Below are 12,351 nucleotides of genomic sequence, written 5' to 3'. Positions count from 1 at the left end.
AATCATCTGACCGACTTCAAACTATTCTAACTACTATATTAACTAAAAACAAAAAGGTAAATTACAAGTGTGGCTGCACTGACACGAGGCGCGAGGAATCCACTGGGAAATGAATTCCGTCTAACCATTTATATTATATTATATTATAGTGAGGACGTGGAACAATAGTGTGTTGCCTATAACAACCAAACGAATTATTTTTTTGGAGAGGAATTCCTCCCACAGTTTTGGTGGCATGATGCACTTGGGCCATATGTCAAATCGACCGGCTTCATTGGGACACGTACAGTATGTGTGCTATTTTGCTAAGAGATACGTTATCTTATAGTTTAATGTATATAACTTTATTTGCAAATTAGTTTTCTCCATTGACTTTACTTTAAAATAAACTTTTCCCAGATATGGGTTTGATGTCTGACATCATCATGTCTGACATCATAGACCACATGAGACTGACAGTGTATGTCCATACAGTATATAGACAACATGATAATGACACAGTATATGTCCATATATATTGTGGGGCGGCATAGCTCGGGGGTAGAGAAACCGCTATTAGAGCACAAAGGGTTCCCGAAGGGTTCCCAGTTCGAATCCGGGCTCCCCCTGAGTTAATGTCGAAGGGTCCTTGGGCAAGACTCTAAACCCCACATTGCTCCCGGTGAGCTGGTTTGTGCCTTGCATGGTTTCCTCTGCCACCGGTGTATGAATGTGTGCGTGAATGGGTGAATGTACTGTAATGCACAATCTCTGTAAAGCACTTTGGATAAAAGCGCTATATAAATGCACCATTTATGGGCATTACAAGATATGAGCTTAATATCGATGGCATGAGGGATCTCCATATATGGGCATGAAAGGGACATGGACTGAGTCACACAGGGATCTCCATATATGGCCATTATTAGTGTTATAATATAATAATATGAGTGAATTCATTTTCCCCATTGACTTGAAAGGGGACCACGGCAACCAAACTTGCAATTTCCAATTGCATCTTTCTAGTTGGTAGTATCACTAAGGACCGGAGGCAGTGCTGTGGCGAGTGGGAAGACGGTCGGATTGGAGGTTGTCCAAACAAATCCCCATATACAGTATGGAGAATTCAGATGTCATCAATCTGACAATATGATCATAGTATTGATGCCACTGGCCTGGACTCCATATTTGGTGGTGAGACAAGACAGACAAATCTCCAAATGGGCATAGATGTGACACATGCAGACAGATACAGGGATCTCCATATATTGGCATAAAAGGGACAATGGATTGCATAACTGGAGGGGCATGGGTTCCAACGGGCATCATTACCAGTGGGCATCAGCCTGTCTATCTCATCAGCCTATCTATCTCACGTTCGAGACCACGGCCGAAAAAAGCAGACGCAACAGCGTTTTTTGTAAAATACCTGCAATACCGCTACTGACCAGTAGTCGAGCAACTTCCAGAGTATAGCTTTAAGTCGGATGCCTGTCAACACATCTATCTTAAACACCCAAAAACCTTTAAACACACTGACACAAGTCACAAGGAATCTGCTGGGAAATGAATCCCGTCTTACCATTTATATTACATATTGTGATGTCATGTGAAGCCTGAACAATCCTGTCTGATTGGACAATAATTGTCCAATCAGAAAAGGGACAGAAAAAGTCCATTGAGCTCAAGGGATTTTTGGGAATACAGAAAAGTTAAATGAAAACAGGTTTACTTTAGGTGATATGCAGGTTACACTACAGAAAACTTACAGAAAACCGTCCATTTAACTCAATGGACTTTTGGGATTACAGACAAGTTAAATTAAAACAGGTTTACTTTAGGTGGCATAAAAGTTTGCAGAAGATTTTAGGACTAGAACAATAGTCCCACACTTACTAATTATAACCTAAGTAAGAACACCATGTGTAAAAGTGGTTAGAATGTCTTACCAGTATTACTACCCCAACCATGGACGGATTAAAGTGACAATGGGCCCTGTGCACAACATCACAAAGGCCCCACGCCTTTGTGATGTTGTGCACAAAGGCGGGGGGATGTTGTGCACAAAAATAAAAACAAAATAGAAATATCGCCACACTCCTCATTCCAACAATAAACAAGTTTTACGGTCCGGTCTCCTATTGCGTGCCTGACCCCAACTTAAAATAAATAAACACAAGGCATACTACACCAACCTTCATCACTTGCTTTTGTATTACTACCGTACTGTATTACTTTTTTTTTTTTTTTTTTTTTATAACTGCAGGTTTAGAAATTAGAAACACTTGGTGGTTTTCAACCTGTGGGTCGGGGGCCCCCCAAATTATTTTGGGGGGTCCCCAGATGATTAGCATAATGTACAACATTGTTTTCTCACTCAACAGTAAACAAACCAACATAAAGTTTAAGTTTATAGAGGGTGCACATTTCTAAAGTGATAATTTAAGGACTTTAATATACTGACAAATTAAACATTGGACAAATTGTCAAATATTAGAGGCAAAGATTTTGAAAATAACAGATGTACGAGCATGTAGATCAGCTATTTTCACAATAGAACCGTGTTATACAGAATGCAATTCCTCAACTCTTAGTGCTCATCAGGTTGCGAGGGGTCCTTGGTTAAAATATGATTATTTTGGGGGTCGCAGCCGGAAAAGGTTGAGAACCACTGGTATAGGCTACCGCAAATGTAGGGCTGTCACAATTTGCTCAATCTCCTCAGATTCGGCAGATAAATATGACATTTCGACAAATTATTTTATATAAAATGTTCTTTGCAAAACATAATGGTATTTAGTAGGCTAGAACATAGCTACGCAGCATACATGATGATTTAGACCACTTTAACATAGTCCAGTGCAGAGCCATGTGAAACATTTAAGCATTGAATTTTAAATAATAAGAGAGTTATATTGAGATAATTGCAAATTACAGAATACGGTATGTCTTATTTCAGTTGCAGACAATATTCTGTAGTCCTGTAAGCCAGCATGAGATCAAATGACTCACCACTAGAATGAATGAAGGTCAAAAGAGAAGACACTTCCAGAGTGTGTAGTGCATTAAGCTAATTGAGGTCACAACCAAGTGCTTTTCATATTTTACAAGTACTGTACATACATTTTTAATCCAGCCGTTTGATGTTTGTTCTTGAAATTCGTTTGTGGCTGTTTTGAGATGGTGGTAATAAAAACTAAACGTTTATTTGAAGTTCTGATTGTCCGCTTTGAAATAACTGACAAAATCTCCCACAGGAGAAAATACATTTGTGATGGGGGGTTTTACTGTATATGGGTGTTGACAGTCCCCTCTTCTTCCCGGTTCCACGTACCGGGCACTGAATCTTCAAGTGGTACGGACGGCCCACTTTCACCCCTGGAGAACACCTGAAGTGTCGAAGTGCCCTCGAGCAAGACACTGAACCTCGAACTGTTCTTGGTGAGCAGGTTGGTACCTTGCATCGGCCCCGGGCAGTGTAGTTTTCCAATGCTACTTCCAGGTACTGAATTAATACCAAACACACAGAATCAATTATAACAAAATAGTATAAATATACAAAGCCACATCCCTGCCAGCCTGGATTCATTTTTTTAACACAGTTCTGATATTATGGCATAGTCATACGGCAGCAATATATTTTTGGCAGACTGCATGTTTGATAAGGCAAACAAAGTTTATTGTTCAAATTATGTAAATATATTCCTTTCATAGTACAATTGTTTAAGATAAGATGGGGTCGATTCAAGCCTCAAGGGCTTTCTGAAGAAAAAATGGCCAACCCTGGTACTACAAGCTTGGCCCAAGACATGAACCGACAACACAGGCTGGACCAATGGGCTCAACTCACAGGCTTACACGTGGAAGTAGTCTGTGAAAAAGAAGCTTAAAGGACACATGTGCATACTTATGGGCCCATGATTTCTTCAATCCCATTGTCCCGGAAAGACATGTACTTCCGGGGAGATGCTGTACAATGTCTGTACAGGAGCAATGTGGAACTCCAGATGTTTTTCTTTTTCTTTTTTTTAAATACGTTTTATCCCAAAAATGTATCCCATTGTATTTTTTTCACCCAGTGCCAATTGCCTAAGCTGTACAGTCCAGGGGATATTAATAAAACCTGGAAATAAATTCCTGCTCTCCCTCGGCCACGCCTGGGGAGCCCCGGCTGACAGGGCAGGGGGGGGGGGGGGGGGCGGTATAGAAACCAGGATTACTGCATGTTTTTGTGAGGGTCTACCCTAGGAGACACAGGGAGAACATGCAAACACACAGAAAGGCACTTTTTTTCAACCCCACCTAGGGTATGGGTGCTGATGGCACGGAGGAGAGAAGCCCAGAGCCCACAGCTTCCCCGGCAGAAATCGAACCCAGGACCTTTTGCTGTGAGGCGACAGCGCTAACAACTGCGCCACCGTGCCCCCATATTTGGACAAATGTTTGATAATATATGGAACTCGACATTTAGGCAAAAATAATTATGATGACGACATCACAACATCATCATTACAACCATGTAAGCCTTTAAAAAACGAATTGAACCGAAGTTAACTGAACAATGATGTATTTGACTGAGCTTCTCTAGAGAATTAGTCCATGATGAAAAGTTGCCCCCTTTAGGTGTTGGGGTAGTTGCACATACCTGGAAGTCATTCGCCAATTCTGGGAGCAACAGGAGCAATAGGCTATTATCCTTTACCCGTGGAGAAGTTTGGGCCAAGTGTGTCTTGCTCAAGGGTGCCTCAACACGAGCAGGTAATTGAACAGAGAAACCTTTGATTTGGCCACTCTTTCACAGACAAGTTTTAGTATACCTACACAATGGAAGGGTCATCAAGGCAGGGAAGGTTCCAGCATCAAGGACAGGAATTCACCCTCAAAACCGATGGAGGTCACCAAGTCAAGAGGAAGTTTAAAGGAAATCAAGTCAAATCAAGTCAAGAGGCTGGAGTGGTAAGGACAGCACCGTACCATGCCAGCTTCAAGAAGGCAAGAGATAGCCCTCCTTTGCAGATGATGGACTTCACCTACAGCCACCCCTTACCCCCCGGCTCCACCGGGCGCATTGAGCTGATGCCGGCACAACACCGTCTTTTTGGTGGAGCCCTACCCTTACAGAGGATGGACATCTCTTACAGCCACCCCGTTCAAAGGACGGATGTCCATTTCAATTGCCAACAGAGGATGGACTTCCCTTACAATTACAATGTACAGCAGAGGGATATCCCTTACAATCACCCCTTACAGAAAATGGACTTCCCTTATAATCACCCCTTACAGAAAATGGACTTCCCTTATAGTCACCCCTTACCGAACATGGATGTTCCTTACAGCCACACCTTAAAGACATGGGACGGCTTCCAGCAGCGGTTCCCCGTCCCTGAGAACAATCATGGGAACATCAAAGATTTCTCTCAGCAGCAGCAGCACTGGAGGAAGAACTCACTTGGAGAGGACCACCCGAGGGAGGACAGGGAACAGCGAAAGAGGTACTCTGCTAATAACACTGCTAACGGCTCATTCGGAAGACGAAGGAACCAAGCTTTTGGGAAAGGAAACAGGGGCCCAGTGCTTGACGAGTCTCAGCTTACCTATGGGCAGGAGCAGATCAGTGCGGTGAGTGCCACCTTGGAGGCTGTCGCCAGGGAAAGCGGCCTGACTGACCAGGATGTAGAGAGGAGACAGTGCATAGTCTCCACCATGAAAGAGCTCCTCCAGGCTGTCAAGCCTGAGATCAATCTCCGGCTCTATGGCTCGTCATGCACCAAGTTTGGTTTTAAGGATTCTGATGTCAACATTGACATTCAGTACCCCCTTCACATGCACCTGCCAGAAGTCTTGTTGCTGGTCCAGAACAGCCTATCTGTGAGCCCTGTATATGTCAATGCAAAGGCTGATTTTAATGGCAAGTTCCCTGTGGTCACCTGCAAAGAGAAAAGCAGTGGTCTGATCTGCAAATTAAGTGCAAGGAATGACAACCCCTGTCTCACAACTGCCTATTTGTCTGCCTTAGCCAATCAGGAGCCACTCCTCCTTCCACTGGTCCTGGGCTTCAGACAATGGGCCCGGCTCTGTCAGGTGGACCGAGTAGAAGAAGGTGGTCTGCCAACGTATGCCTTTGCCCTGATGGTCATCTACTTCTTGCAGCAGCGGAAAGAGCCACTTCTGCCCACCTACCTGAACAATGAAATTAAGGAGTTTTCTCTCAGCAAACTGTCTGACTTCAATATTACAGACATTGTGGATGGCTATGTGCACTGGACTTACTCCCCTGCATCCAAACAATGTTCACAGCACAGCACTTATGGAAAGGCTCCACTGGTGTTCCAAAGGCATCGCACCTCTGCAGAGGTTGGCCTCCTGTGGTTAGAAATGTTTCACTTCTACTCGCTGAAGTTCAAGATGGCAGATGCTGTGATTAGCGTGCGCACCCACGTCCTCCCACGTGATGCAAAGGAGGACTGGCTAAAGAAACCCATTGCTCTAGAAGACCCATTTGCTGTGAAGAGGAATGTGGCTCATTCAGTGCATAGTCGGCAAATGTATGACTACATCCTCCACTGCCTGAAAACCACATACAGATATTTTGAATCCTCACGAAGGCATGTCCAGACAGGGGCAGGTACCAACACTTTGAGAGAGGAGACTGTGAACCTGGTAGGCACTGCCACGTCTGCTACTGAACCTCATACTGAGGGAGAGTGTCCCCAAGACTCTGATTGTATTATTGAAGAGGAGGTTGAAGGAGAATGCGACTCAGACAATGAGGGGGGTGAAGAAAAGCCAGACTCTTGGAAAAAGAGCCTATGTGACAATGAGGATATGGAGATGGAGGAAGAAGAAGAGAGGCATGATGACAAGAATGGATTTGGCCGACAGCGCATGGAAAGCGTCAACATTGTGGACAAGATCTCAGGGGAGGCGATCCTCTCTGAGAAGGGCTGTGACTTGGTCACAACTACTTCCACGGTTGAAGAGGAGGAGCTGGCTCCTGTCATTTTGGCACAAAAACCTCTAGAGAGCGACTTGGATAAGGATGAGGGCATTGAAGTAAAAAAACGAATCCTGCGCTTTGAGTTTACCAGGCAAGTGTTTACCCAAGGCATGTCCCACAGGGAAGTGTGCAGCTTATGTAAACATTACGGTCATCTGCCGAAAGACTGCCCAGAAGATTTCAGGAACATAGAACTGGAACCCTTGCCCCCGATGACACCTAAGTTCTTGAAAACCCTCAACTATGTTTGTGAGCAGTGCTATGATCACTTTTCCCTTGACAAACGTGAAATGGACAGAAAGAGAGAGAACATTGTTCACAACCTGGAGAACTTTGTCAGAAGGGAGTTTCCAAGGGCAAAGCTGCAGTTGTTTGGATCGTCTAAGAATGGCTTTGCCTTTGAATCGTCTAAGAATGGCTTTGCCTTTACACAGAGTGACCTTGATATCTGCATGGTGCTGGAGGGACAAGCAACCTCAAAGGGTCTGGACTGCATTAGGATCATCGAGAGACTGGCAAAACTACTGAGGACACACTCAGGTCTGAAGAATATCCTGCCTATTACTACAGCCAAGGTGCCCATTGTCAAGTTCATCCACGTCCACACAGGGCTGGAAGGAGACATCAGTCTCTATAACACCCTGGCCCTGCACAACACACGCATGTTGGCATCATATGCTGCTATCGACAAGAGAGTGAAGATCCTCTGCTATGTCATGAAGGTTTTCGCCAAGGCATGCGACATCGGGGACGCGTCCCGTGGCAGTCTCTCGTCCTACGCCTACACGCTCATGGTCCTGTTCTTCCTCCAGCAGAGAAACCCACCAGTGATTCCTGTGCTGCAGGAGATTTATAATGGAGACAAGAAACCAGAAGTTCTGGTTGATGGTTGGAACATCCATTTCTTTGATGATTTGGAAGCACTGCCTAAACAGTGGCCACAGTACGGATTGAACAATGAAGCAGTGGGGGATCTGTGGCTTGGCCTGCTCCGCTTCTACACAGAAGACTTTGACTTTAAGGAGCAAGTTATCTGCATACGGCAGAAAGCCCGTCTCACCAAAATCACAAAACAGTGGACCTCCAAGCATATAGCCATTGAAGATCCATTTAACCAGAATCACAATCTGGGTGCTGGACTGTCATGGAGAATGACCAACTTCATCATGAAGATTTTCATCAATGGCAGAAGGGTGTTTGGGTCACCAGTCAAAGTCTCCCATGACATGTATTATTTCTTCGATTCTGACGTTCTCACTCAAGGACAGCCGGTCCCAAAGGACCGCTGCTGTCGATTCTGCGGGAAGATCGGTCACTTCTTGAACGAATGTCCCATGCGTAAGACATCTATGCAGAAAAGGTCTGCAGATGGAGCCAAAGAGCGGATGACGCAGAAGGGCGAGTGCTGGCGGAGACCGAACGAGAGGTGGCGCTGTTCACAATTTCCGGGTGATGTCAAAGAGCAGATGACACATAAGTCTTTGCAAATTACTAGTAATTCCTGTGTGGGTCACGTGCCCACATTAAAAAAGACTGAGTGCAATACAGAGGCACGAGAGGAAATGGCAAAAAGGACAAATGGCAAAGTGTTGCCAGTGGCTTAACATTAAGCAAGGAAGGGCAATTTGTTTTTTATGGCATGGCTCTGTAGGAGGCGAGGCATCTAGAAGAGGGACTGACTTTCTGAGTGTGTCTGTCTGTTCGTCCTGGACTGATCAGCACAAAATGTGTTTTTTCATGCTGCCAGAAGGCCAAGGAAGTACTTAAATATAACAATTGTATAGTGGAAGTGATTTGGCAGTTGGACTGGCTGAAATCCATTGAGACATACATCATCATAGATATCATTTAAAGTAGATGACATTGTCATAGACTGTCCACATTAAGGCCAAGAACCACTTGGGAGCCACACATTATTAGGCCTGGTCTTGTTTTTAACACTAGGGTGCCAGACTTTGAGCAGGAATTTGTAGAGGGCTCCCATTTCTTGAAGTATGTCATATACACATTTCTCTTTCAAATTCTAAAATATTTTTTTCTGGAAGCAAAATATGGCCATATTATACAATGACAGCTGGTTATTTCTCAGTGAAATTGATCGCCTCCCCCGCTCTCCCAACTTGCACATGTCGGGACCACCAGCGGAGGCTGTATAATTTCTTTGAAATCCTAATGAGCAGGTTTGCATTCATTATTCCTAGCAGCTAGCTAAGAGAGTGTGTGTTACAGCAAGGCACCAACCTGCTTGGACTTTAAGTTGTAAACCTAACACACATATATTACTTTACTTAGGCCTTTAAATTCCCTTAGGAACAAAGGCGAAACTCCTCCATCCCCTTCGGTCTTGTGCCATCTGCTCCAGTTGTTACCATGACAGTCCTTTTACCTTCATCTCCTGCTCTGTTGTTCTTCTCCATAACTCACATATATACAGTATATGTAAATAAGACGCAATTATAGAAAGACCTCATGTGATCAAGTGTCTCCCTCGTTTTGGCTCACTAAACAGCAATAGGGAAGCAAATCTGTCGTCTACATAGGTCTGTTTCTGTGGGTGGTAACGTCATTGACTTATCCCTAGGTAAACAGCTTTCAGCTGACAGTTAGACAGCTGTGCGCTGTCTTTTATAAAAAATAGTTAGTAAACATCTAAAAATATTAAGCATGTTTTGGAATTTGTATTGGCCAAAATGTTACAGGAGCTCAGGAAGGGTAGGCCTGTGTTCCCTCTCTCTAACCAAATAGAGTATTCCTTTGAGCTGTGAGTATTTCAAGTAGAACCGTTGTGGAAATAAAGCTATTTACAAAACAATGTGAATCCTCATTATGTGGCTGAGCCCGTGTTTGGCCGAGGGGGGGAGGGAGTCAGTAACCAATCAGAAGATGAAGATCAATGGTCAGTTTGATAGCAACATCAGGCACAATTATGTAGGCAAAAGAGGTCACGTTAGTGTTAAACAGTCACTCCCTTCAGAAAGAAACCTTTTACGCTTGTTGTTTTTTAAAGACAGTTGTTACAGTGAGACTTACTGTATGTCTTAAAGTCCATACAAACCAGGTGTGTGTATTACATGCAGAATTTCATTTGCATTAATTTAAACTGCTGTTTGTGTTATGAGTGCATCCGCACAGAACGTGAATATAATGCAGCGACAAAAGTTGCACATTTATTTTTTGAAAAACAAGGTAAATATTTAGGCAAATAAAAGCATTAGCCTGTGTGAATGAGGCATTACCAAATTAGTAGTTTGATGTGAAATAATCGCAGTGCATTATCATATCGTCAGGTCAATATGTAAGAACCTGGCTTACTGTAACATTGTTTTTAGTGTAGCTTCAAAGGGGCCAGCAGCCATATTGGTCTGTATGCATGTCCCCTGAGTCTTACCATCTGTAGGTCCCAATGAAATTAGACCAATCAAAGGGAACTACTCAACTTGACGCTACTACAACAATCATAGCAAACCACATAGCTCAGCTGATTATTCTGTGCCGAACACAGCTCAAGACACTTAATCACTCAGCTGCAGTGTTGTACCCGAACACGTTCAATGAACGATCGTTCATGAACACGTTCATATTTTGGGTGAACGTGAACTGAACGTTCTTTGTTTTCGCTTGATGAACGATATTGTCGAACGCGTTCATTCTGATGCCCGTGAACGGCGTTCGTCGGCCGTTCATGCGGCGGTCCGCGCCTCCGCGGTCGTCTCGTCTGTCCTCTCGTCTCTCTTTTCATTCACATGCTCCAATAGCACGCACTGCACGCAGCTCCTCGCGAACGTTGATATGCGGTGCTGTCTGAAGCTGGGTGCTTCATCACATGAAGCACTGTGAATCTCCTCCTCGTTACGTCTCGCAGTCGCAACCATAGGTCGCAACTCACAAGTAAAGCCTGACTTTGTCGTATGTGTGTTGCACAGAGAAAATAGCTGATCTGCAAGCTCACAACGCGTCGCATCCACGAGACAACGTGAGCTTGTAGATCAGCTATTTTAACCAACGCGGAAACATGCTGTGCGCGAGGTTTAGAAACTTCTGCCTTCAGCCCTTCACATTAAGGGTGCAGGAAGACTGGGCACTGGGCACCTAAATATTGTGGGCACCTCAATGTTAAGTTGGATGAAATTTCTATTTTTAAATAGCCAAGTATAACAATATTATGGTTAAAAAAAGAAGTAAGTTAGTTCATTTTGGGGAACCATGAACTTTGGTTCAAAATGTAGAATTATGAACTATGAAATGAACTAGTTCATTTTAGAAGTTTTGAACTTGAACTAGTTTGTTTTGAAAGTGAACTTTCCCAACACTGCTCAGCTGGCACTGCTACATCAATCACAGCTCAGCAACATCACCATACAACGTTTTATGTAAGTGTTGTTCAATATGGTGAGAGACTCAATGTACATAGCATAGATGCAATCTGTGCCAGTGCTTCTCCAATCTCACATTGCCAGATAACCTCCATCTACAACAAATCGGGTGACTATCTAAATGTGTCACCCAACATGACAAAGAGATGACTATTCAAAACATTTGCATTTATAATACATTTGCTATCAAAGCAGGGAATCAGAGCTATACAATTAGGTAGGCTAATATTGTTTAGATTTACCTAATAGTGTTGGAACTACAACTTATGGAATGAATGTGAATTAAGAACCTGCTACAGAGAAGGAAAACACTTTGTATTGGAAACTCTTTTCATTCACTAATGTCTGGTCAAACCCACATCAAACCTGATCCAGACTACATTGCCTGTTTGCCTTGGATCTCCAGGTGACAGATTCCTCCATTTGTTTCGGCTGAATTGCCTGCAGGCTGTGTTGCAAAGTCACTGCTTCCTGCATCATTATCACGTTATCAAATGTAACTGATATCATTAATGACACAGAGTCACATACCTGACAAAACACAGTTCTTAAATGACACGATGTTAAGATGACCCTGGGGTATTTTCAGAAGGAAAGATACTTCTGTGACCCATGAGGTTAACAGAGTGACGTCAGGACTTTGATTCTCTATCTATCTCTATCAACAAGACTGCAAAGTCGATAGGTAGGATAAGTGATATTTTTTTGTTAACCCTTTTTGTGCCTATCCCGGACAAGTTTGGGATTTTATCAATCCAATCCAATGTTTTTTTTGCTATTTTACTTACCCTGAGCTGCTTGTAGAGATGTGGGTGGTCCTGGCTCGTCCTACGCTTTCCAACAAGTGATTCTAGATGGTCTGACGATTTATTCCATTGAAAATGGTTTAGAATAAAGTTTAGAGCCCCCCCAAAAAAACTCAATCTATACTGTCGGCGGCGCGACGTATTCCGGGGTGCCTATCCCGATCTAGTACGGGATATTTAATAAAATTAATTAATT

At 43.5% G+C, this 12,351-nt stretch overlaps 2 protein-coding genes across 2 annotated transcripts in view; one reads left to right on the top strand and one right to left on the bottom strand.

Annotated features, from left to right (window-relative positions):
* Positions 1–12,351, bottom strand: part of LOC308305141 (relaxin receptor 2-like) — a 173,437-nt gene that overhangs the window by 98,360 nt on the left and 62,726 nt on the right. The gene's annotated exons all lie outside the window — the stretch shown is intronic.
* Positions 4,804–11,437, top strand: LOC308304067 (terminal uridylyltransferase 7-like; the record flags this gene model as incomplete). The annotated part of the gene is made up of 2 exons (XM_080748626.1): positions 4,804–8,402; positions 11,434–11,437. 2 exons carry the CDS (start codon positions 4,804–4,806, stop codon positions 11,435–11,437), a joined length of 3,603 nt encoding a protein of 1,200 aa, XP_080604752.1.

Source organism: Nannobrachium achirus (assembly GCF_963921795.1).
Source record: "Nannobrachium achirus genome assembly, chromosome: 19".
Lineage (NCBI taxonomy): Eukaryota > Metazoa > Chordata > Actinopteri > Myctophiformes > Myctophidae > Nannobrachium > Nannobrachium achirus.
This window is presented reverse-complemented; position numbering and strand designations above follow the sequence as displayed.